Source organism: Labrus bergylta, chromosome 2 (genome assembly GCF_963930695.1).
Source record: "Labrus bergylta chromosome 2, fLabBer1.1, whole genome shotgun sequence".
NCBI lineage: Eukaryota > Metazoa > Chordata > Actinopteri > Labriformes > Labridae > Labrus > Labrus bergylta.
In genome coordinates, this window is record NC_089196.1 from 26,129,775 (window position 1) to 26,156,558 (window position 26,784).

The 26,784-nt window shown below is 37.9% G+C and overlaps 2 protein-coding genes across 2 annotated transcripts; one reads left to right on the forward strand and one right to left on the reverse strand.

Moving 5' to 3' along the window:
- Nucleotides 1-3,895: 3,895 nt before the first annotated feature.
- tspan36 (tetraspanin 36) lies at nucleotides 3,896-15,765 on the reverse strand. Its single transcript, XM_020648331.3, has 7 exons — nucleotides 15,548-15,765; nucleotides 10,143-10,334; nucleotides 9,968-10,042; nucleotides 9,760-9,855; nucleotides 5,834-5,986; nucleotides 5,586-5,669; nucleotides 3,896-4,769 (listed from the first exon to the last, which is right to left on the reverse strand). The coding sequence occupies exons 1-7, from the start codon at nucleotides 15,605-15,607 to the stop codon at nucleotides 4,689-4,691; spliced, it is 741 nt and encodes a 246-aa protein (XP_020503987.1). The 5' UTR covers nucleotides 15,608-15,765; the 3' UTR covers nucleotides 3,896-4,688.
- A 3,483-nt stretch (nucleotides 15,766-19,248) lies between these two features.
- On the forward strand, nucleotides 19,249-20,134 carry LOC109994852 (histone H1-like). The gene has a single exon (XM_020648344.3). The coding sequence runs from the start codon at nucleotides 19,326-19,328 to the stop codon at nucleotides 19,899-19,901; it is 576 nt and encodes a 191-aa protein (XP_020504000.2). The 5' UTR covers nucleotides 19,249-19,325; the 3' UTR covers nucleotides 19,902-20,134.
- The last annotated feature ends 6,650 nt before the right edge of the window (nucleotides 20,135-26,784 follow it).

The following is a 26,784-nucleotide window of genomic DNA, read 5'->3' on the forward strand; positions in this document are numbered from 1 at the left end:
AATTAAAGACAATATGGATTATACTATTAAACTGCTGATGCTAATTAGATTCTTTGGCTTCTTTGTTCCCTGCACCTCTGTTTCTTTGCCGCTCCGTCTAATTAACACTGATACCATCTGACAAATGGAGACAACACACGAAAGGTGGTGGGTGGCCATTAACAGAAACACAAACACAAACAACAGGCCAGGTGTTGTCATCAGCACCTGCTCCTTATTGGTCCTGATATTATTAATGTCTCTGTGCTGAGAAAAAAAAAAGGTGAAAAGGGGGCATTTCAAACATTACCATGACACTGTACTGGTTCTCTGGAGGTATTTCACTTTTTTTCTCTCAATAAAGCAAGAAAACATTCCTTAAACCGTACATATGATGCAGATCAGTCTTCTTTGTTTCTCTTTTGATGGCAGATATGAACCCAAACAAAATAAATCCAGAAAATGTGTTTTGTATTGGAAGTGTTTCATGTGTCATGCAGGAAATTACTTCTCAAATCTCTCTCTACACACACACACACACCATACACACACACACACGCACACACACACACACCATACACACACACACACACACACACACACACACACACACACCATACACGCACACACACACACACACCATACACACACACACACACACATGCACGGTGCATAGAAAGCACCTGCCTGCCCTTCTTCCAGCACAGCGCGAGCAGCAACATTTTTGTGTGTCCTCCTCAGGTTACCTCCCTCCAACAGATCCCTGTCCTGGTCCGAGAGGAGATGAATAAATTAGGGCTTAGTTTGTAATTTTCCCTGTGACAACATCTGGCTCTGTGGGCTCATTTGGTGTACGTCTGTGTGTGTCTGCACTACATTTTTGGCTAATGGCCTTGAAGAAGAGCGAGGGAGACAGGCGAGGACACATCTGTAGGTGTGCAGAGATGACTCATAGGGGAATAGAATTTGCCACAATGCTAAATCATAAGCACACTCAGCTCTCACCTCAGCAAATCCACTTTTCACTTCTTCTTTTTTGTACCTCAAAGATGCAAGAAGGTGAAGACTGAAAAAGGTGGTTTCTATCAGACGGGGAATGAAATCAAAGTGTTTTTTTGTTTTTTTCATGAATGGATTTCTATCCTTGACGTTGTGTCATGTTTTAACTGAAAATGGGTCAACATGGTGGTTCTGTATAGCACAGCAGATGATTTTTATTTTTTTTTTTTTGTGTGAGAATGTTTATTATGTTCTCTTTGGAGGTAACATACAAAATATTTTACTGTCCTATCTAATGAGAGCTTTTTGCCACCATTCGATAGGACAGTAAAATATCGATAGGACGGTGGACAGAGTAGGAAACCGGGAGAGAGTAAGGAACAACATGCATAGAAAGGAGCCACAGATGGGACCCAAACCCGGGCTGCCTGCCTGGAGGACCACAGCCTCCACACATGAGGCGCGACCCAACCGCGAGGTCATCCACTCAATGAGGCTTTAACATGTTTTATTAATGGATTTATGTTAAGTAAATATACACAAATCCTACATTTATAGAACTACAAATGTTGCATTTCAATGACTACAAATACTGCATCGGAAGAACTACAACTCTCATATTTAGATTTATGGGAAAAAAAAAGTAGAACTCTCTGAAAGCGTATACGTTTGCACAAAGGGAACTCAACTGTTTTTGGGAGCTGGAAAAATGTAAGAGTTCCTCAGAAAGAAATTAACAGATCACTTTGAATACAGTGTAACTAACAAAAGGAGAAGAGATCAGTTTGAGTAAAAGCTCGTTTTCTTTCCTACTGTCTGATTCATAGTTTTTCAGTCGCACAACAAATCCGAGAAAAATACCAAAACACAAAATAATGCACCCATCACAAAACTGAGCCAAAATTGAAAATGTTAAAAAAATTAAGCAATAAAACAATGCAGCTGACATGACACATTTAGAAGTAACATGTCACTTTAAGACCCTGTGTTATATTTGAAGAAGGATATCTCGATAATCGTCCAAACCTGAAGGAATCCCTCATCTCACTGCCTTCATAGCTTTCAATCATTAGGTGCAAACACATAACCAATTATTAAAATCTGCCTGGTGACTGATAATGTACCAATAGACAGCTGCTACGTTCAGATTGATTTGTATTATTCAAAGACGGAGCATTACTGAGAAATGGCACTATCTCCCTCGCTGCCACTGCCTGATATCGAGGGTTAACACTCATGATGGAAGCTGAGAACAACAAGAGCCAAGCACGGAAAACAGATGGGACGTATTGGTGGGGATATAGATGCGGGTGCACCAAAAGTGTAAAACAGAAAACAGGTAAATAAAGATTCTTGACAAGAGAGGAAAGGTGAGCTGTGAAACTGACACAAACACCCCGTGATAAAGAGACAGGAGAGCCAAAGAGAGGAAGAAAAACAGCTCTCACAGTCGACAAGGTTATCTAGTCGCATGTGTGTGTATGTGTGTGTGTGTTTGTGTGTTTGCCAACAGTACTCTCTGAAAAGAAGCGGCCTGTCTAAATGTCAACACGGCCCGGAGCAGAGAGGATATGCCCTGAATAAGATATGCAGAGGAGAGATATGAGAGGGACACACACTGAGGAAGGAGGGGGGGGAAATCAATTACATCGTTGGAAGTCATTAGGGCGCGCACACACACACACACACACACACAGAAATTATAATATAATCACATCATGATCAATGTCAATATTAAGATGATGATTAAGAATTCAAAAGTTACTGAAAGTTTTGGAAATCATATTAATGCCACTTTTTTGAAATATACGGAAGCCCTAAGCTGACACTTTATTTTTTCTGTTCTCTTATGAGATCTCACCTTATCTTGTATCCCCAGAGTTGCAAAAGTACAAAACAAACATAGAAATAGGCTAATTAGTGTGAGCAATGGCAGCATGGCATGCCGTGGTCTAGCCCAGAGACTCGCCTGTTGTTTTGTTTTCCAGGTCTTCAAAACATTATCTCGTTATCTCGATATGACAAGATAAATGTATTAATTATCACAGGAAAACCTACCTATCCAGAGGATGCATGTCCTCTTAGGGCTACCGTATATATAAAAAAAACATACTCTGTGCATTCATGCTTTTTGTCATTTAAAAAAGAAATACTAAAACTTAATGAAAAATATGGACTTTTTCTACCTTCTTATAGAATTTAAATTGAGTTGTTTTTTTTGGGCTCCTCCACAATCACACCTGTTTGTTCAGATTACGGAGCAGGCTCTCTAGCACCATCTGTGGGATTTTCTTTGTTACTGCACCTAAACATCATCAACAGAGAAAAACATGGTAATGAAAAATACATTTTGACATTTGCGTCCATTATATATAACTATATTCTTTCACCACAGTGAGAGACAGAAGAAAATTAGGCTACATTTATCATTAAATCCAAAGGGTCTTTTCTAGTGTCTTTATTTACACTGATGGGTAATTTCAGGTGCATCTTATCGACCTTATCAATGGATGACCGATCACTTTATCTATAGTCTGCAGCTCCCATGATGCCTCTGTATGAGTTTATGTTCTTGTTTATCTTTTTGAACACTGACATGGTTTATGTTAAGTGAACGCTCCTATCTCCTGTTTGAACGGGTCTAGTGGCCTCTTTATCAGCAGAGTCAGGAGGTGAACAGCGAGAGATAACCGGCAGGGGTGGCGCTTAATGTCACGCTCTCTATTTGTTTGTGAAAACAGACACTATAGAGAGGTGCTCAAGTATGGAAATGACTACAGGTTTAAACATACAGTAACTGTTTTCATTTTTTCCCCTCAAGAAATGTTTGCATCAGTCAATGTTTACAATAAAAAACTTTCATAGTTTTAATGTCATGACATGAAAAAAACACAGGAAAAAAGCCCATAAAAGTGGATCATTTTCAGCTTTTTAATTTAGAAATAAAATAAACACAACCAAAGTCATCCTATGTATTAATGTCATTCAATACAGTTTAAATTGCATATATGTTTATTTACTTATACACAGCTAAATACCAGACATACAACCGCTGTCCTTTTGCTCACAATCACTAAAAGCTGAATATAAAGCTTGAATTTGAATCTTGAATATATTCCAAACAATATTGTTCTTTTAAAGAATATCTACATGACAGAGCAGAGACGGCACGGCGAGATATACAAGTAAGCACCTTGATGTCCCAAATATATATTTTCTTTTTCAGTTACATTTCCTCTCTAGTCATGTCACAGTTTTTGCACCAGGTTTCCAGACAGTTTAAGAAACTAGCAGATGCTTTACAGAAATAAACTAAATACTACAGGGATCAACATTTTCTATGATTGAATCACTCTCCAAACTGGGTCCTCTCACAAATATAGGCCGAATCTGGGCTGAGACGGGACACAAACATCTCCAAATATGGAAAATTACGACTAAAAAATCAAATTGAAATCCATGTTCGTATTCAATTAAATGATTTAATAACTTTGAGAAACATTTAACTCGTGTTTTTAGTGGAGGAATGCTCCTTCTTTAGTGACCCCCTTTTAGACTAAGACTTTTCTACATACCATATCGGCCATAAACAAAATAAACTCAGATTTTGTACAATGTTCAGTCTGGATGATTCTGCACTTTGCTGATTAAGGAGTCAGCAAAGCTAGTCAAGCGACAGGAGGAGGTGGGTGGTGGCTGCAGGAGGTGTATCAGGCATATAGAGGCTGGTAGCCACTCCTCCGACTGCTGGCTCGACAGGTGATCACACACACGCTCAACATCCCAAAGAACTGCAAAGGTGAAGACAGAGGTGATCAGACACAGGTCCTTGACTCAGTTTTTTGGGGAAAATAATAACTGAGCTGAGTTGTTTGTTGTTGATGGTGTGACACAAAACTCAGATTGGACTTTGAAACGTCTTTAGTCTTTGTTTCCCTCCTCGGAAATAGCAACACATTTCGTTTGAATGGACTGTGTTTGGGATGTTTGATTTTTTTGTATAACAATGATGTGCTGCTTGGTTATGTCTATTTTAAGTCCTAGATGTCTCAGAAGCTTTGTACCTTTAAATAAAATACTGAGTCACAACCGAAACCTGACTGCAGTATTTTTAGACCTTAAAACCCTCCACTCGGTCAAATGTTACAATCTGAAGAACTTGAATGCCTATAAATGAAAATGCAACACATTTGATCAACTCTGTCAAAGATTTGCTAATTCTTTTTTGGGATATCAGGAGGTCATTCAGTTCAGATATTTTTCTCCCTGTAGGGCGATCTTTTGAGTTCAGGTCTCTTAGCCTCAACTGACCCGCTTCTGTTCAAGAAGAATCCCTCAACATAGCTATCATAGAAATGTAACATAAACAGGTTTGAATACCGGCTAATCATCTACTGGAGAAGTTTGATTAATCAGTATTACAATCCCTCACATATGAAAACAAGTAGAGCTATGTTAGGGAATCCATGTGAAGGCCCAACACGGCCTCCAGAGGAGAGAAATAGATTTCTTTATCTGCTTAAAATGGACATGTATCTACATGTAGCTCCCTGAGGTGTGCAGAAATAATGACTCTAAGTGGTAAAACTGTGTTTAAGCTCCTTTACCTTTATGATTGCAAAGCCCAGGATGACCAGCATGGCATAACCCAAAACATCCTGTAGGAGGACCTCCAGCTTAGACTCACAGCCCTGCAATACATTCACACAAACAGTGAGTGCACATGAAGAACGTCTGCTCTTAGTCAAATGCTCATTTAAATTCACAATCATTATATTTTGAGTCACAAAAGCAGGACATATCATTCAATGTTGGAAGTTCCTATCCAAGCAACATGTTCCTTTGTGTGAGTCACCTCAGTGTTGAGCAGGTCTACTTGGTCCTGTCTGCCCGTGCACTGTGTGGAGGTGACGTTTTTACAGCAGCTCAGAGGCACCGTGTTGTTGTGGTTCGCATACCAGGTTGTGCTGGACCAGCTGGTGTAATTTCTGACACCACAGCACTGCAACTGCACAGAGACGAGCGGAAAACAGACAGCCGTTAATAAAAGAACCACAAAAATGTAATAATTACATGAATATTTGACACAAAATAGAGATATGATGAATAGATCAAAGTGGCTTCCTCAATAGGGAAGGGAATCGCAGGGTACCAACACGATACTATACCCATTATGATATACAGCCTTTCTTCTGTAAGTGATACATTACCAGACAATCATTCATTTACTCATCACCGTATATGATTAACTAGTGAATATGAAATTTCCATAAAAAGGTTAAATGCAGGAATAAAATAACATTAAATCCAGATTACAAGTCAAACCGTTATATGAGAGTCAGTCTGTTATCTGATGGACTCTCAGAGAGAAAAAAAGGTTTAAACTGTCTTCCTTTGTGATGACTTTTAATATGTTCAGCGAAGTCCAGGACGTTCTGTTTCTGTGCAGCTCTGTTAGTTCTGTCTGTTGTCCTCATGCAGAGTTTGGCAAGAGAGTTCCCCGCAAGGTTTTATTTACTGAACAATATACATCAGTTTTCTTTAAATGCATGAGTATGACCTTAATGAGGGAGAACAAATGTTTAAAAGCCGTGTCACCGGCGTGGTTTGAGTCAGACAGCGTGTGATGGATTCATGTCGAAAGCGGCAACATGAGGGGTCATGAAGTAGAGACACAGTGAGTCAAATTGGCAGGAAAATCGAGATATCAGCACTTGGCAACAGAATTTAGATAATTGTATCACGAGTCAGGACAACATATTCATATGTTGTCCCATCACTTATCATCAAACTATTATGTTAGTGAATTACAGTTCAAAGGTTACTGAAGGCTACATGAGGGGACAGTAGGGACATTTCCCCAACAACATCCAGTTCTCTATGTCCCGTCCAATAGTGTTGTCATAAAAAGTAAATATAATACTTGGATCATCACGTGCACTTTCAAAGTTGGGACTCTTGATATATTTATACCTTGTGTGTTAGCCTGTGTTAAAAATAAAAGCTTCAACCTGTCCTGAGAATCATCAATCTGCAGGACGTTTTCTTTTACTGTCGGTAAAAAGTGAAAGAAAACTTTCATCTAAAAGATAAAAAACAACAACCAAACAAACACGTTCAAAACAGTTTTCTGCCACAAATACTTCTACCTGAGGCAGAAAGAAATTATGGATTAACTCAAAATCCCTCCTATTGTCTCAAATCTGGGATTAGAAAACTTGTTATTATGGAAGTTTTGTGAGTGAGCTCTAAAACGTTGCTGATATTCAGGTCAAACACAAGCAGGGGGTAAACAACAGCCGCCTACTTTTTGTTATTTGTTGTGAAATGTATGATTGTTTCAAATGGCAGTGAGAGTGCAGCCTGCGTGAACAGAGACAGTATTAGTTCCCTTATTTGATTTGTGTATGTGTTACATAAGCAAAAACAGTTTAAGTCACTAGAACATGTATTTCATGCAGGACATTCACTAACTTTATTTTTAACTAATCCTTTAAATTTGTCTTTAAATAAACACCAAACATTGGTGAGAGTAAACACACGACTGTGTAAGGGCGGCTCAAAACATTGAATCATTGATATATCGTCAACCTGACTCGAGTGACACAATTATCAAATAGCTGACGCCAAATATCGACATTTTAATTTAAAGAAAGGAGCTCCACACAGATTCTAATGCCGATCTGACTCACTGTGTCACTGAGTCACTGCGTCGTGACTCCTCACTGGGGAACTTGTGACATGAATGAGGGCAACATGAAAGGAAGTTATTTGGCCAAAGAAGAAGTTGATAGCAGGATAAAAGAAGAAAAAGAAGAAGAAGAGATCAGCGTAATAGCGTTGGCTGGGGGGGTGATGAAGCTGAAGGATAAAGCGTGTAAAGAGGTTAAACTGAGACCACGTTTCAGTGAATAAATTCATTAACCGTACACTTGATCTTTTTAGGAGCACTTTGTATTCTTCAGTTAATCAGATGTATCATTATTTGATAGTTTTGCAAACATCTATTACCTCTGAATGTCGCACAATTATCCTTATTGTGTGCCACGTATCAGGTATTGTTTTGTTAGTTACCCTGTGGTTCTCTCCTCTACTGCCATGCAGGAAATAAAGGGTTAGATGAGCTGATTTCTTGGGGGGAGGATGAGCAGACCCTCCTCACAAACTGTGCCATCTCCGATTTATAAATGAACCCCTTTGTGCTTGTCTGCTACTACGTCCTGCTCCGACCTCCACCTCAACGGCAAGGAAGTGTGGACAACAGGAACGTGTGGAATACAAAGGAGAAATCCTTCCTGCATCTTATCCATCTCCCCATATCCCATATTTCTGAACAATGAGTATCGTCTTTAACCTGCTCCTCTCTAAAGCGTCTCGAGATAACAGCTGTTGTGAACACAAATAATGATTGATTGATTCTATGACCAATTTCCTGCAGTAACCAGGGTCACTTTTGACGGACCCAGAGACATGACTGTAGTGCTTTAGGAGCATGTAGATGAAGAGTTGTTTATGGATGGTTAATTGTGCCTTCAGGATATTAAACTGTGAAGACAGTTCAATCTTACTGTAACATATAGAGTGTGAAAGACATCAGGTGTGCATATTTGCTATAAATCCATTTTTGTCTGTAGTTTTGGATGTTTTACACATTACCTGTGATTGCAACATGTTTCTGCTGAATTTAAAATAATTCTGTTCTTTTATACCCGTTCATTGATTAAAATGAATCTGACTGCATCAGAACAGTGTGAAGGCATGGCTGTCAAACAGAGGCCTCCAGCCAATGAGAAGATGTACACATGCTGAATGAAAAAGAAATAGCTTCTTCACGTAAAATTATTTTTCTAGCTGCGATAAATTAAGACTTTTATGATGCGTTTTACAAATGCTTGTATCCCAATGATGATAAAAAAATGTGATTAATTGCGCAGCGGTAAAGTTAGTTACCCTCTAGGAGAAGATTCAGGCTGAACCGCTACAAACATTCATTCTTGCCGATGTCCATTAATAATCTGAATAACCGGTTATGTAGGATGTGCCAAGGGGCCGTGCATTATGTCAGTTTGTCCCTGCTGTAGGAAAATGTGTTTTTATGTATATGTGAGTCAAGATTCAAGATCAACTTTATTGTATCAAAAAGTGAGAAATTTGTCTTGGGCTCTTCACCCTCATAGAGCCCAACCCATTATAAAAAAAGACAAGTTTCATCATCATTCACATCAAACATAAAACAATAATTATTTAGTAGAAAAAAAAAGTGGAACTGCTACATGTTTTGTATGATCTCTTTTTATGTACTTTTTAATTCTCTTGAAACTGCAGGACAGAGTCCCAGACAAATTTCCCTTTGGGGACAATTAAGTATATCTTATCTTATCTTAATTTGTCATTTTTTTAAGACTAATAAGTGAAGTAATGAAACAATATCTCTATATCAGGGCAGAACTGGTTAATTATTTTATATCAAGGGACTACCTTAAGGATAACTATTCATTTCAAATTAAATGATTCATAAACACACAAGAAAACCTTTATAGATTAGAAATACATATTATTTAAAGAAAGAAAAAGTGTAAATCTAAATGTGTTCTGTGTTTAAGCCTTTTTAAGATCGTTTCAAAAGAGACAAAGAGAAAAGGCTGAAAGTAAACGAAAGGACAAAAGAAGGAAATGAAAGTAACCAAGGAAGATAAACATGCAGCAAAGCAGGTGTTGAGAGTGAAAGCACAGCTAAGAAAAGAAATCTAGTTTGATTCTGTCGCACAAAAAAACACCAACCTGAGTCTGCAAGTAGTCCACAGCTTTGGTCTCAGCGTCCTCTCCATCATACCTATCGAAGACGTCACTCATGGAGCGCTGCAGGTCGCCGCTTATCTGCACGCACACAAGAAAAGTAATCAATGTTAGAGAGTCTAATATGTGACGTAGTTCACCATCAGCAGAGAACAATGTGTGTGACAGTGAATGAACAGAATCTGTGACGCACCTTGTATTGGTAGATGAAGCTGAATACCAGAGCAGCAATTTCAGCCGCAAAGATCACCATGATGAACAGGAAGAACTGTCGAGAAAAAAGAATGAGAGTGAAGGAGCGAGTACTTTGAGAAAACAAAACATAACTCAGACAATACACACACACACACACACACACACACACTTACAAAGCTAAGGCCGACTCTGGACTCCCGGATTGTCGCAAAGCATCCCAGCAGACCAAAAATGAACATGACAACGCTGACGCCAATAATGATCGCCGCTGGGATCAGAGTGTACTTGTCCTGGATGAAGTTGTTGAAGTTGTCATAGCTCTTGATCACATAGGCTCCGACGTAGGCCATCAACGCTCCTGCAGCCTGCGAGGAGGAGAAACCTTTAAGTCATATAGTTCACACACATCAAAGGGTTAAATACTTTACAGTCGCCAAGTCGGCAGAACGCTTAAAGCTCCTGTGAGGAACTTTTAGCTTTGTGTGGATTTTGGCGCCCCCTGTGGACAAAGTGGTTCCTCTCGTCTCTGCTGATCTTCTCCTGTCCATGTTTCAGTACAGTTTCTGCGGATAAATCTCATGCTGCTGTCTTTTGAAATGCATCACAGTGATTCTTTGCTTTAAAAGAATATCAACACAGGCTGTTTCTGCAGAGAGCTGGAACTCATTTCATCTCGCCACATTCCCCGTGGCAGTGGTTACAAGCATTTAAAATTACTATAAAAAAAGTAATCAGTCTTTCCGCTGACGGTCTCGTTTGCTTTTGTAGCTCACAAAGAGACATCAGTAGTGATTTCATGATGTTTCATAACCAGCTTTAAACGCCTCACAGGAGCTTTAAGGTGAGGATAAACACTGAGAATGTCTGCATACAGATCAGAATGTAAGAATTGTTAAATGTTGAATATATAAAGGGTCATGTATTTTTCCTTAAAATCAAAAGAAGACTCTTTCAGTTTTAGGAATCCCAGAATCTGTTGATTCTTGTTTGAAATACAGAACATTATATAACAACTGCCCAGCATTGAGCTGTGAACTAGATTAAGGCAAACCCTCCTAAATTACCGCTCCACTTTCTTAAGTCTGCTCCAAAAAAAGGTCAATAATCAGTGGGTAATTAATCATTCACCTTAATAAGCTCAGCTTCCCGATACTTTTGGTTTTAAGAAGTAGAGCACAAACAAACACACACTGATTTAAACTGAAGGGATCTGTCACAGGATCTGTGTTTCTCTCTGTGGTGTGTTCAAAGAAGACATTTTCAGCCGGTATCAATGGAAATACGTGATTATCACACATCCATTCATAAATACTGAAGATTTGAATCAGTTAGACTGTGTGGATTGTTTCAACTAGGAGTGGGAAGAGATGGAGATTCTTATCTTCTGAGATTTTAAATAGATTCATAACTTCCAAAAACAAGAAATTCAGCCAGTCTCACAGACAGCTGGAGTAGATCCTGAAGTAGGTTTTCAGAAATAGACTTTGAATCCATAGATCCATGAAGGTTTTGAATTGAATCGTGACCCCAGGACTCAAAATAAAAAATCGAATCGTGAGGCACCCAAAGATTCCCAGCCCTAGTATCAACATGGCATACTGTAAGTATAAAATAGTCAAGACACTTTAAATTGAATCTTAATAACGTGAGGTCAAAGCTGCTTGTTAAAACAGTCTCTGCTAAAGAATACAGAGGTTGCTGCTCTGATCTCATGCTGTAAAAAGTCGCTGCCTGTCTGTCCTGCAGAGAGTCACACCATCATCATGACCACAAGTCATGCCTCAGCAGTGAGCTCACTGGTCATATGACTGTGTGTAAATGGGAGGTAATTCACCCTTATTGCCTTTCTTTTCTCTTTGCTATCCACTGTATGGATAATTGAGAAAAGATCCTTTCAACCACAAACACAGAGAAAAACACAGATGATGTTGTAAATCCCTTCAGCTGTATCAGCGTGTGTTTGTTCCTGCTGCACTTTTTTTTTTTTTTTAAATCCAAAGCTGAGGTTTTGAAGCTGAACAATGAATTACCTAATAAGTAGTCACTCTTCTGGTGCAGGCTTAAATAAGTAGAGCGGTGAAGTAGGAGATTGATCGCTCACTGTTCAATGCTGAGTGGTTATTATATAATGTTCTGTAATTGAAAAGGAATCAGAAGATATATTTGTGAACAGTTCAACAGATTTTTAGTTAAACAGGATCTGTTAGTGTGTTCTTAGAACAACTTAAAGAGTCTTATGATGATTGCAAATGTTTTTTAATTATGAAAATAGTGAAAAGGGAATATGTGGGCAAGTATGAAAATGTGCTAATCCATACTTATGTAACTATTTTCTTCTGTATTTTAATTGGACTGCTGCAGGGCATCACTAGAAAAGAAACCTCCATCTCAATGAGTCTTGGTCGCATGTGTGCTGAAGTGACTGGAAACCACTAATTCAGGAGGTTCACACTGTGGAAATCTTAAAGATGGAGACAACTGTATATTGTGTGTTGCATATTTCAGACCTTTAAGGCGGGGGAAGGGTAGGGTTTAAGAAAATGTATATTTTTCAGATGTAATAGTCAAACATGAATAAAAAGTTGGTCACAAAAGAAGAACAGAGGCAGCTGTGAAGAAAGTCAAACAAATCCTCTGAAGTATTTATCTCATTATTAGCACTCCTGACTTCTCTTTGCCCTTTGAATCTCACTGCATCAGACCAGACTCAAACTCCGCTCGGTGTGGGAAAAGTGTAAGAACTAAAAAAAACAATTTACTGCTAAAGTATCAAATCCTGTAAAAGATCATCTGAGTTTTGTTCGCTGGTGGAAAAACTGTTGGTTTTAAGGGAATTTGTGATCAGCTACATTTTCCTTTGCATGAGAGGTGGAAAATGTGTGGCCAAAAGATGCTACTGACTAACTGAAAAAAAGGAGAACTTCCTGGTCCATGTGTCTCAGATTAGTGTCATGTTTAGTGTTACTTCCCCTGTGATGAGCTGAGTTATACATCGTGCGCTCGTCTCTGTGCGCGGTTTTGTTTTTTTATTTGACCTATAACAATCATTTATCCTGCACTTCAGCCTCATGACTCACTTCTCTTAAACCACCCCACAGTCACGGGATCCCTCCAGGGGTAGTTTACTCGACCCCTCCAACTCACCCCCTCCCCACTGCTCACCCCCTTAATCTTTCCAGAAATTCTGATCTTGTGCCTAAGAAGCAGCACAAAGAGGCTTACACAACGTGTAGCGCCAAAGCACGGTGCCACCTCTGAGGAATGTGAGCAACCTCTGAGGGGATGTTTCTTGATGCGTGGGGATGACTTCAGAGCACAGCAAAGAAACATACTCGTTCTGTGTCTTTGAATGAGTCCACGGAGGGGGGGGGGGAGGGGGGGGGGGGGCAGACATGTTGGAAGTTTTTTTCCAATAAGGGAACAAAAGCCGCCGTCACGTCTCTGGTCACGTGCTTCCAAACACTCAGAGCAACTTAACCTTTGAAACTTTTGATTTTCCACTTAATGAATAACAATATTTATTTGTTTTAAAAACCTTTCACAACCAGGTGAAACTGATTACAATAGCAGCACTTACATAAAAAACAAAATTCTACAATAGTTAAGTGAGTTACTTTTCATTAGATTCATGCACAATATCGGCCCTCGCTTGAAAACTTTGTGATTTTCAACAAACTTTCAGTCAACTTCTCCATTTTTCTTTTCTCTGTTTACCTGTGTGTAAGGTTTTCACCAGAATTTTAAACTTCAATGTATCATGTGTTGCAGTTCAAATCAGACAATATTGATATTGGTGTAGTGACGGCAAAGACAGTAGAAGTCTGATGCACCGGTTACTGGGAACTTTGCTTTCAACTATCAAAAAATGCCAGCAAATTTTCTCGCACAGTCTGAATTGCAGACATATATATGGGAAATTCCGACATTGTGCAAGAGTTTGCTTGCAATGTTTGATAGGTTTATTCCTCCCCAAAAGCACATGTCCACATGTTTTTTAAAGCTTCACAATTTCTATCCTGTTGTTCGTTAAAGTAAAGCAAATTGCATCATTAAAACGCATGCTATCAAAAAGTATGGAACATTTTGGACAACCTTTATCTGTGTGATTATGGACCCTTGATCATTCTAGAGACTGATCCATTTATCCTTTCATGAGCCTGTTTTTATTCATTTATCACTCATAATATCTGTATTTTTATTATGAGTTTTTAGTCCATGTTTGCTCTTTAATGTTATTATTTGTTGCTGTGTTTATGTCTTCTTCTTCAAGCTCCAAACAATCTGCCCCATGAGGGATTAATACATTTCTTTCTAATTGAGTGATACGATGGTGATGAAGATAGAACAGGTCAGGCAGAGTTTAAAAAGATCATTTGATTCTTTGATTGAATAAAGATGAAGTTTTTTCAACAGCTGTCAACATTTTCTGTTAATTTCGTTTAAATATGTGCGCTCTCGCTGATTCTTTCTAAGAGCTCCATAATCAGCAAATCTAATAAAAAATGAAAACGGGGACGATACAAAAACTGGAAAGAAAAAAAGAAAAAGGCTTGATCCCGTTCTGCTGACATGTCAGACCTTGTTATTAAGAGAAGATAAACTCTCTTTTAAATTCTTCACACAGACTCGGCTTTATTAGTTTAGCAGACTTCAAAATCTACATGAGTGAGCTGCTGCTGTTTAAGAAAACAGGTCAACTCCAGATGAGAGTTATGCTTTTATAGCCTGTGTGCGTTTCATAACTAAGAAGTGACACATGTTTGCTGCTTTGCAACAAGAAACCAATAAGAAAACACTGACTATGGAATCTGGGGAAGAGTGGATAAATACATTTTCAGGACAGACTGATCACTAACAATCACAGAAATCCGATCTGGTAAATGACGAAGAATAAGGCAGTAAGAAGCTGAATTAAAGACAAACTTTGCTTTTGTTTCAAAGACACAGAAACACAAAGCAGGCCTGTTCCCTGTCACAGTAATCTAATAACGCAGACATCAGCCTCAGACTGGCAGAAAAGTTGACTCGCTCTTTTCAACACTGATTTTCTGTGACTTGTGAGGAAGACTGAGGTAAGCTGTCAGCAGAGAGGCCAAAGGATCAGAGAGAGAGAGAGAGATGTGTTTGCTGAACTGGCCAAAGTGTGCTAACAACATATGGATCCAAAGTTTACCCTGAAATCAAGTCAATCTAAACTCTGAAGTCAATCTGACAAAGCTCTGGCTTTAACTGTTTGGTCAGGGCTCTTCCCTCTCCCCCCTGACTGATTGAAATTCACATGATTTGGGAACATTTTACTCTATTTTAGAAAGGGGCATTGTTTAATTAAGTAACGCAGGTTGCTCAGGTAAAAACACAGGAAGTACAGCACAGTGATTGCAAATGTTAGAAAACTAGGACATGCTTAAAAAGGTGTGTAAGTTTAAACTGCAGGATGTAAACACAAACAGAACTCTCGCTATAAAATAAAATCAAGAACAATAGTGACAGAAAAAGACATTTTTAATTGCTCTCATGCCGGACAGTCCAAATGATCATCCCTGCATGTGGAGGAGGAGTAAACAAAACCGCGACTCACCCAGAATATCAAGCTGAGGAAGAGGAGGACGGTCTTGGAGGTGAAAATCCCGCAATCCATGTTGTTGTCTGTATTTGGCTGAGCTGAGGAGATTGAAGGAGCTGTGTCTGTGAAGTCCTGGTTTTATCTTTAGTGCAGAGCCGAGCTGCTGCTGCTGCTGCTGCTGCTGTGTGGTCACAAGTTTCCCCAATGTGTCTGTCTGGCTGCAGGGAGAGTCTGCGCTCACACGGTCACATGCTTTCGGGGAGGAGAGCGATGTTACGGAACAGGTCGTACAGCCTTCCTGCCCCCCACCCCCCCACTTTCCATCACGCATCACTCACTCACGGCAGAGGAGGGGGGAAACCGAAACCCATGAACGTTGATAAAAAAAGACAAGTCATAATTACCCAGACATATCCATAGGCCTATATTTTGTTTACTCTTTTTTTGTGTGTGTATGAAAACAGTTACGTTTTTGTTGTTTTATTAACGCTGATAATGAATTGATTTCACTCCTTTCCTCAAGATCTTGAAAAGTGAAATAATTCTCACACAAGAATTAGAGTTGTTATCTCGAGATACCAACATAAATAAGTGGAGATTTTTTTATTTTTTTATTTTTTTTATTTTTATCTTTTAAGAAATTCCCACTGTGACATCACAAGGAGAGCAAATTTAATACTGAGCATTTTTCTCTTTGTTGTAAGACATACAAAGGACTGGATGGGTTTATTTCATATGTTTTGGGTCAGTACACACTCAGGTTACCCAAATATATGTTCAAAAACACTGTAAAAGTGTTTTCATAATATGTCTGATAATATATTTAAATTAAAAGGGGAAATGTAGGCCTACTCGTTTTAACAGGAAAACTATGTACGATAAATCATCTGGATAAATGTCCACTTAGGGCTTCCATACATGGAAACAGTTGAAGTGAGGCCATTTCAAATATATTTCTTAACCATTTTTATTATTTTACTTGCTTATTAGATCTACTTTGAAAACAAAATCACATCTTTAATATGGAAGTGGACATACATCCATACTTGTTACTTGACTCTGTTGTCCCCTGATGATGAGTAACTTCTGGTTAAGATTCCTCTTCATTTATGTCGTCATCTCGGGATTACAACACTGACTTTCTCAGGAAAGATGAGTTCACTTCACGAAATCTTGAAAAAACAAGATTAAAAAAGTCAAGAACTTTTATTTCTTGCTGATTCGGCTCTGGACATCGTGTTTTCTGACAAAAAGTGTAATCCTGCTTCCTTTAAAAAGTCCGACATACCGCTCACTATGAATCTTTGAAGTGGAAAATGTAAACACATGTTGTTTAGACAGGCTACTGATTAATTCTTATCATCTGCCCCGCAGTAAAGAGCTGACTGCCTTTAAAATAACTGTATAGAGATGATGGTCTGGTTGGTTTCTGTAAGTCATATAAAAGGCATCTGTATTCATTTCAGTCTGTTTTATAAATAGCTAAAAAATGACACTTTGACACAAACAAAGAGAGGAACCAACAAGAACCCATGAACTGTTTCACTTACTGCTGGGGAAGTACAGTTTTTGATCTATTATATGTCAGGCACAGATTTAAAAGAAATCCAAGCTGTGTTAAAAAAAGAAGAAGGTAAGGGACGCTGGTAGTGCACACATCCCAAGTGCAGAGGCTAGAGACATCTGTCATTCCTCTCTCTCTCTCTCTCTCTCTCTCTCTCTCTCTCTCTCTCTCGGATGGAGGCCTAAAAAGGTAACAGGAAGTAACACTTAAGCAAGGTGTTTGAGTGTGTTAAAAGAAACAATTCAGATACTTTTTTAATTGGTGTCAAACACACAGCTCAATGATTTGTTACTTCAAAATAAAGGTTTATGTATAAAAAAAGGTCACTGTCAGACCAGCTGCAACTTTACTGAAACTATTGTTACTCACCCGGTTGTAATATGTACTCTGTGTGTGTATGTGTGTGTGTGTTTATGTATTGAGTAACAGCGGGGAGGTGATATCAGTTCACTACAGAAGGCAGCGAAGGACAATCTCTCTCTCTCTCTCTCTCTCTCTGTCTCTCTCTCTCTCTCTCTCTCTCTCTCACAAACACTCGTCAATGACACTTTGGTGTGTCTTTAACTTATCTCAAGAATAAAGAAAGAAGAATTTGAAAGATGTTGGTAGTAATGTTTGGTAGTGTTTTCAAATCAAGACCAAACATTTATTTTTCCATCTTAGTGTCATTAGTGATTTAAAGTGCTTTAAAGGCACAATCCGTGAATGATAAGGGTTGATGTTACTTAAGTTTGTGTTTGCTATTGTTAACGATTTTTATCACACACATACATTCATTCAAACAATGTGAGAAACAAAAAGCAGATGAGGTCTTTTTTAATTAAATACACTTCACCTGTAATGCGATCAAAGTGCAATGACTAAATGAGAGTGCAATGACTGTTCTTGCACTGATATAACACCAAGAGGGAAACAAAGAAATCATACAGAGAAAATATAATTTTATATATTTCATCTGATGCAACTTCAGATTTTAAAATTATGCTAATATACTAAATGCACCACAAACTGAAGTAAGACACCGGTTCAAGTCCTGATGCGGACCATAATATGGAAGTTGTTCTGGTAGCTGGAGAGGTGCCCGAGCACTGCCGAGGTGCCCTTGGGCAAGGCACCAAATCCTCAACTGCTCTGGTGCGCTCCCTGCTTAGCTTTGTGTAGCAGCCCCACTCTGACATCTGTCCAATATGCATTTCCATACATCCTGTTTGTGCATGTGTGTGAGAAGCATGCCTCTCAATAACAGAGTGTAAACCTGAAGTTCCCTCAGAAGTCTGTGAACAAGAAAAGTTGAATATTCAGTGCAGTTTGAAGCCAAAGCTTCCTCAGAGTTCTTTAGGGAATCATGCAGCACTAAAATGGTTTAAATAATTACTTTATAAAGACTTTTTTTTATATATATTGATCTGGATAAATGGCACACTGATGGAAAAAAAAATTAAATAATCTAAAAGTCGTTTCTCTTGGTGCCTCTCCATGTAGGCTGATAACTCTCCAACTGGCTGAGGTCCAACTCCCTCCACAGAGAGGACACATACAGGAACCTTCTGTAATTCTTTAACTTTAAAACATAAGACAAACAACTCTATTCTGTGTTATTTCACCTTTTCCAGCTGATGGTTGCATTAAAACTGTCCTGTGTATGCATTTCAGAGATTTAAATCTATGCTGAGTTCACTCTATGATGGGTCTGCAAGAAGACTGTGCTTCTTTGATCTTCCTAAAATTAATTTAATCAGCATTAAAGGCTGAAACTAAACCCAGTTTTGGGGCAAGTCAATGAGCCACTTTGTATTTAAAGCTTATTCAGTGTTAAAAGTCTGTTCCTTATCTTTTAGACTGCCGACATTTGTTAAAATGTTCAAAATACACGTCTCATATTGTGCTTCACAAGTGCTACATTTGAATGATCAGAGAAACTTGAGGAGATTTGGTTTAATTTGCGAAATAAAACATATGTTTTTATACAATAAAGATCATGCTGATTCTTGTGGTGGGTGTTTTATGTGGATTTTTAACATTTTAGGCACCTTTTTTATCGAAATATTCAGCTGGAGAAAACACAAACTTTATCAGGTTTGTGGTGGAGACAAGGAGTGTGCTTGTAGGGAGGCTGGCTCTACACGGTTCTCATCAGGTCTTCATTAAGCCAAGACCTGCCAAGAGGGCAAACAGAGATATCACTCTGTCCCTTATCTCTGTGAGCCTCATACTCCTGACCCTGACACTATGTCTTCTGCTGTGACTGCAGTGCCTGTTGGGCCTCCTGTGGCCTCGGTCAAATCTCCAAAGAAGAAAGCCACAAAAAAGAAGACAGGCCCCTCAGTGTCAAGCCTGATTCTGAAAGTTGTAGCTGCATCCTCAGATCGTGGAGGTCTCTCCCTGGCAGCCCTGAAGAAAGCTTTGAAGGCTGGAGGATATGACGTGGTGAAGAACAACGCCAGAATCCTTGTCGCCATCAAACGCTTGTTGACCAAAAAGTCTCTGGTCCAAACCAAAGGCAGCGGTGCTTCTGGCTCCTTCAAGTTGAACAAGAAGCCTCCCAAACCCCGCAAGAAGAAGGTGGTGAAAAAGAAGAAGACAAAAGCCAAAAAGGTCAAGAAGGCTGGTGTGAAGAAAGCAGCTGGAAGTGCCACTCCTGCAGCCAAGAAGTCACCTAAGAAAAAGAGGAAGTCAAAGAGTCCTAAAAAGAGTCCTAAAAAGAGTCCTAAGAAGAGTCCCAAAAAGAGTCCTATGAAGGCCAAACGAGCCACCAGGACCAGAGCTGCTGCTGCTGCTGCTGCCAAGAAGTGGAAACTCTCCTAATGAACACTAAGTGCTGAGCAAACGCATTTCCTGGAACATTTAACTTGTTTTTTTTGTGGACTAAACTTCTACAGTCATTCCAAGAACTTAAGTATGCTTTATATATTTTACAGTTTTTTCTGAAACTTTCTGAATCTGCTGTTAAGACACTCCTCTCCCACATCTCCCTGTTTCTGGCTTGTAAAGACTTGAATTGCAATTGACGGGAAAAATAAAGCTATTTTCATTTAAAAGTGTGTCGTGTGCTTTAAATTCAGTTTTCAATAACAGCTTTCATTAATTGCATATAGCTTTACATAGATTCTTTATTTGACTGGATACGAACAGGATACAACTCGCCAAACTGTATTCATTATGCTTCAACTGGTGTTTAAATAAATAACGTTCATTAGTGCATTAGTTCTAAATATGACCCGGTCTTTCTGCTCATAAATAGAAGTTGTCTTGGGTTTAAACAATCAAAGAGCTCGGTATTTTATAGATACATCACATAACATTGTGCGTCTCCAAATGGCTTGATCATGTCCTAAACTCACGCTCATTCGGCAACCTACATCTGCATTTACGGCTCACTTTTTAGTGTCCATTAAAAAGGGAGTAGTACACTTGAGAAATATTGGGTACCATCGGACAGCATTTGATTTGCTTGAACCATGAGGGCGCACTGGAACGCACAGGATGTTATGGAGTCGATCTTTTACGCGCCATTACGCACAGGGACTAAGGCGCTCATCACTGTGTGTAAGGTTTACTGCAATATTTATTTTAGGTTTGTCTTTAGTCGACATGGAAAATGGTCATACAGAATTGCCACACAGAATCATACACGTTTTTGTCGTGAATAGACGGATTATTGTGAGGAATTGTCGGGAAGTATCAAGGACAACAACAACAACAGCAACCCTTTACTGGGCTTTGCCAAGTTTTTGTTAGTTTGCGCCTGTATTAAGTAACGACGGTTTTTGGCAGCAGTACACTGGGTTGAACCCATAGTAGAACCAGGCAGGTCTCTAAACTCCAGCTTGTGACACTCCCCAGCTGCCTGCTAAACGCGGCTAATCATAAGTGACAACAGTGAGGCATTCGGGGCGTGACAAGCTGGATTCGTTGGCTGACCCACATGACATGGTTTCAGTGCGGCTCAAGCAATATCGGAGATAAGTTTGGAACAATGAAAGCAGATAACGGAAGTTACTATACATGAGTTTGGTGTGATTTGAAATAATAAAGGAGTCCAATATAAACGATGTGAGAAAACATAAAATAAAACACATCTCAGGACCTTTTATTGTCAAACTGTCAGATGAAGTCCTTCTGCACAGAATCAAGTCACCCAGCTTTAGACTTTATCTGCTATATTGTTCAATGTTGCCATCTAGTGGCCGGCTTTAGTAACTACATTTAATCAGCTATAGAGGTCTGCTTTCAGGGACGACTGTTTAAAGGGAGGGTTCACCTCAGGTCACTCTTCATCATGATCATATTTCAGTGGATTAAATGGAGTTAAAACGTGGTTCTGTTTATAAAAGACAATGTTCATACACAAAAAAGTGCAAATGACACATTAACCTAAAAAGGCGTTTGTATTTGTTTGTAACAAAGCGACTTTAGGAGAAAAAAAAATACTTAGGACTATGCAGGACTGTTGTCTGCATGTAAGAGTTTAAAAGGTGACAAAATAATTAAATCAATGGTTGTTGAGCATGTATTTTTAAAATATTGTGTATTTCAATATGTTATTTTTGCTTTTGTTTTTTTTAATACTCTCTTTGTAGCTATGTAAAGCAGTTCGAGATGCTCTATGTATGAGTGGTGCTCATTAAATAAACCTGGCTTTGACTTAATTGATATCTATGTGATTCTCATGAAACTGGACAGGCGCTGTGATTAGAAACAAGATATTTTACATGAAAATGTAGCTAAAAGATAAACAGTCTATTGGAGAACAGTAATTCAGTATCTTGGTGTCCCCTCAGCTGGACATCTGTAGCAATAGTTAGTAGATATGGTGAAATACACTGTCCCTCTCATCAGATGAACAGCTGTATAGATTCTAAAGAATAACAGCAGATGACTGGCTGAAACCAACTCCACAACAAATCATTTGATTGATTGATTGATTGATTGATTACATTTATTTCAGACATATCAAATAAAATCAAACATATCAAAAATGCACAACAAAATGAAAAGCACAAAAATACAATAAACAAAAAACAATGTTTAAATTATTTCACAAAAAAAGAAAAAGAAAATTACATATATTAAATTGATATGCCTGAAAAGGAGTAGGAAGAAGTATAAAACTTATTTAATCCTACCCCTTTTCCACAGCTCAATAATTCATATTTATTAAATTAATTAACTTCCTGTGTTCCTTATAATCTCTCTATATATACAATCTATCTATATACAATTTGCTATACTATATTTATGATACTATATTTGATATTTACAATCCAATGATTTTCCATACATATATATACAACTTGATATACTATGATTTTTTATAATTTATATATTTATACAATCCATATATTTATATCTATATATACATATCTATTTGTACAATTTGATGTACTATATTTACATTTTATATATTTATACAATCCTTATATCTATACAGTTTGGTACAGTATGTTTACAATTATACATTTGATACAATCTATATCTATATACAATTTGATATAGGCTACTCTATGTACAATTTACATATATATAATACACATTAACATACACCTGTGTATACAAAACTTGTAAACCCTAATATTATTATTGTTATTGTTATTATATTTATTTTATTATTATTATTATTATCATTATTATTCATTTTCCTTCTTAAAGCTCTCCCTCATCCCTCTACCTTTTGAAAATCATTGCTTTGTACATTTTTTTAAACTGGATCATGTTTGGACAATGCTTTAGCTCCGTGCTCAAACCATTCCACAGTTTCACACCACCAATTGAAATGCATTGACTTTTTAAAGTCGTGCGAACAGCTAGCATCTTAAAATTTAACTTTTCCCTCAAATTATAACCCCCCTCTCTGTCAGAAAAAAAGTTTTTGAATATTCCCTGGTAGCAGTTTGTTTCTTGCTTTGAACATGATTTGTGCCACTTGATAGTCAACCAGGTCAATGAACTTTATAGTACGGGGATGTAGAAACAGGAGGTTGGTGTGATCCTGATATCCTGCTTTATTGATTATTCTTATGTCTCGTTTTTGAAGTGTGACTAGTGGTAGCAGTGAGCTTTTGTAAGTGGTCCCCCAGACCTCCACACAGTAATTCAAATAAGGTAAGATCATTGAACAGTAGAGAATATGCAATGATTTGTGATCCAATATATGCTTTGCTTTACCCAGGACTGAGATGCTACATGACCGTTTAGATTTAACATGTTTTATGTGAGGTGTGGAGGCCATTTTAATCATGATAACTTTAGTTTCAGAAGTATGGTTTAAGTTTGTGTTAATAGAGTATATTTGTTGTGTTGTAAGAAATAAGTATTAATTTATGAGAAGTACTTGATTTGACATGGAAACCTTTATGGTGAATAAAGGATTTATTTGGGCATATTTTGGCAGGTATTTTGTGTTATGGGTGGAGCCGAGTTAAGGTGGAGCCGAGTTAAGGTGGAGTCGAGTTAATTAATTTGGGTGCGATACACAGGTGGAGAGAAAAAAGGTAGATTGTTTTGTTTGTGGACGGTGGTGGAGGTTTAGGAGCCAAGCAGCAAATGTTTTTTGATCGTGACCTTTTGTTTTGAGTTTTGATATATTCATTTTGGATCTGTTCTGTATACAAGTGGCATTACGAATAAAATAAGAAATCAAGTGAAACAACTGTGAGTATATTAAAGTGGACACACATCAGGAACGAACAGGTTGGCTCCTATGACACAAGTGACAATTTTTACATGACATACAAGAAGAAATTGTCACTACATGAGGTTTCCAGCAGAGCTTTTGGTCTATTGTCACACCTAGGAATTTATTTACATACACTCTTTCAATATTAACACCATCTATCTTAACATTTACGTCATTATTTAAATTACAATTTCCAAACAACATGATTTTTGTTTTGCTTAAATTCAATGATAATTTATTATTGTCAAACCACCTTTTTAATTTGCTAATTTCAGATGTAATTAATTCCAGAAACTGCTGCAAATCCTCTCCCGTACAAAAAATATTTGTGTCATCTGCAAATAACACAAATTGTAGAATATTTGAGGTTTTACATATATCATTTATGTAGAGAATAAAAAGAATTGGGCCCAACACTGACCCCTGGGGGACACCACAAGCAATGTCCAAACAAGATGACGTGTATTCACCCAACTTCACAAACTGTTGCCTGTTATGTAGATAGCTCCTCAGCCAGTATACAATCCCCCTGATACCATACCATTCTAATTTATTAATTTATCTGTCGTGATTTATTGTATCAAATGCTTTTTTGAGATCACTAAAAACACCAGCTGCATAATTCTTCTGGTCCAGGGAATTTGGGATTTTTTCAATTAGCTCAATGACTGCTAATGAAGTGGATCTGTTGGGTCTGAATCCATATTGGCTGTCAGTTAGTAAGTTGTGTTTATTGATAAATTTGTTTGGTCTGTCAGCAAAGTGTTTGTCTCCAGTTTTGTACAGCGGTATGACTTTTGCAATTTTCTTGTGAATTTACCATTTTTAAATGATAAGTTACAGATGTGCGTTAGTGGTTTTGCAGTTCCCTGAATGACCTGTTTAACTATTCTCATGTCAATGTCATTATAGTCAGTAGAAGTTTTGTTTTTACATTTATGAACAATCTCTATAATTTCACTCTCTTCCACTGCTGTTAGAAACATTGATTTTGGATTAATGTCTATGAAATCATAATTCTTGTCGTCAGATCTCACAGAAACAGGGATTTTTTCAGCCAGTATTGGTTCAACATTTACAAAATAATTATTGAAGCCATTAACTGCAACATCCATATTATCAATAGTCATATCATTATCAATAAAGTCATGTGGATATTTAACTTGTCTAGAACCATTTCCAATAACAGTATTTAATATATTCCATAAACCTTTAATATTGTTTTTATTTTTATCAAATCATTTGCTGTAATATTCTTTCCTGCTGTTTCTCATTACATTAGTTAGATTATTTTTATATTTCTTATACTTATTTTCTGCATCTTTGGTTCTAAGTTTTATGAATTCTTTATATAGTGTATTTTTCTTTTTGCAGGCATTTTGTAATCCCTTAGTTATCCATGGACTATCTGAATATTTAAATTTCATTTTGATTTCCTTTATTGGACAATGTTTATCATACAACAATTTAAATACCCCTAAGAATATTTCATAAGCTTTGTCAATGTTTTCTTCTTGATATAATATTTCCCAATTTTGATTTATTAATTCATTTTTTAAAGCGTTCATTGTCTCTTCTGTCCGTACTCTTCTGTACTTGAATGTACTCTCCTGTTTTTCCCTCTTGTAGTCGTTATTGAAAACTATAAACACTGGCAGATGGTCACTGATGTCATTGATCATTAATCCACTTATTGTATTATTGTCTACAACATTTGTAAATATGTTGTCAATCAATGTGGCACAGTGAGATGTAATCCTGCTGGGTCTGGTGATTTTTGGATAAAGGCTTGTACATTGTATTGATAAACTCTTCAGTTGGTTTGTGGTTATTGGGATTAAGCAGATCTATATTAAAATCCCCACAGATGAACATGACCTTTTGATTAGACGTTGTGAAAATTTCTTCCACCCATTCTTTGAATATATCAATATTGAAATCCGGTGCTCTATAAATACAGCTAACAATTCGTTCTTCTTTTTTTTCCTGCAGATTTCAACAGATAAACATTCTAATAAATTTCCGATTGCAGTTGTCATTCCATCTACCACCTTGCAATTAAGGTTTTTGTCCACATACGCAGCCACACCTCCTCCAGGCTTGTTCTCTCTGTTCTTGTAGTTCAGTTCATAGCCATCTAATTCAAAGTCCACACCCTTTTCAGGGTTGATCCAAGTTTCTGATATTGCAATTATGTTAAATGGTTGTGCAAATTGATGTAAATATTCCTTAATGTTGTGGAAATTTGCATACAGACTTCTACTGTTAAAATGAATGATTGATAGTTTCTGATTTGCCTTAATGGTCTTATTGTACTGTTCATCTGTGTAATAGCCGCAGTCGTCATTGATGTTTAAGAAGCTATTTTCCGGGTCGATATTGTATTCCATGTCTTGTAAATTGTGCTCCGTGTATTCAAATGTTTTCAGTTCCAGATTCTCATTATCAGCAATCATTTGGGTTATAGGTACCGGTATAATGTCTCCAGATGTAGATGAATGATTTCCTTTAGAGTGTGTCATGATTGTGTAGGTTTTTTACTCACTTTTGTTTCCATTTCGGCCTCATTGAAACTTGTCCAGCTCCGCAATGTCTCTGATCACCATCACTTTGGCCTCCTCCGGTGTTCCGTTCAGCTTTATGAAGATTTTGCAGTTGGTGGTCCACGTGGATTGTATTTTATTTCGTTTCTTGATGAATCGTGCTTGCCTGGCTATATCTGCATTTAGTTTTGTTAAGTGTTCATTGATGTAGACGTCTGTCCCCTTCAGCTGCCTGCCTTGTTTCAGTAGTGCAATTTTGTGTTACGGTTCACAAACCTCATTATTACTGCCGGTTTGTCGGTGTTGTTTTTGCGGGGCAGAGGATGACAAGCCTCGATGGTGTTACAGTCAAAGTCGATTCCCTTTGACTGTAGGAATGCTGCCACTTGTTGCCCCACAGACTCGGAGATTGCCTCTGGTTCGCCGTCACGGTCAGCGGTCACTGCCCGTGCATACGACCGGGGTTTTA

Bases quoted from the DNA above. Each gene is read 5' to 3' on its own strand.
- LOC109994852 (XM_020648344.3), top strand. From the start codon at position 19,326: ATGTCTTCTGCTGTGACTGCAGTGCCTGTTGGGCCTCCTGTGGCCTCG.
- tspan36 (XM_020648331.3), bottom strand. From the start codon at position 15,607: ATGGATTGCGGGATTTTCACCTCCAAGACCGTCCTCCTCTTCCTCAGC. The intron at 10,335-15,547 runs GTGAGTCGCGGT...TCCTCCTCGCAG, and splicing joins TCCTCAGCTTGATATTCTGG to GCTGCAGGAGCGTTGATGGC. The intron at 9,856-9,967 runs GTGCGTCACAGA...GTGTGCGTGCAG, and splicing joins GCTTCATCTACCAATACAAG to ATAAGCGGCGACCTGCAGCG.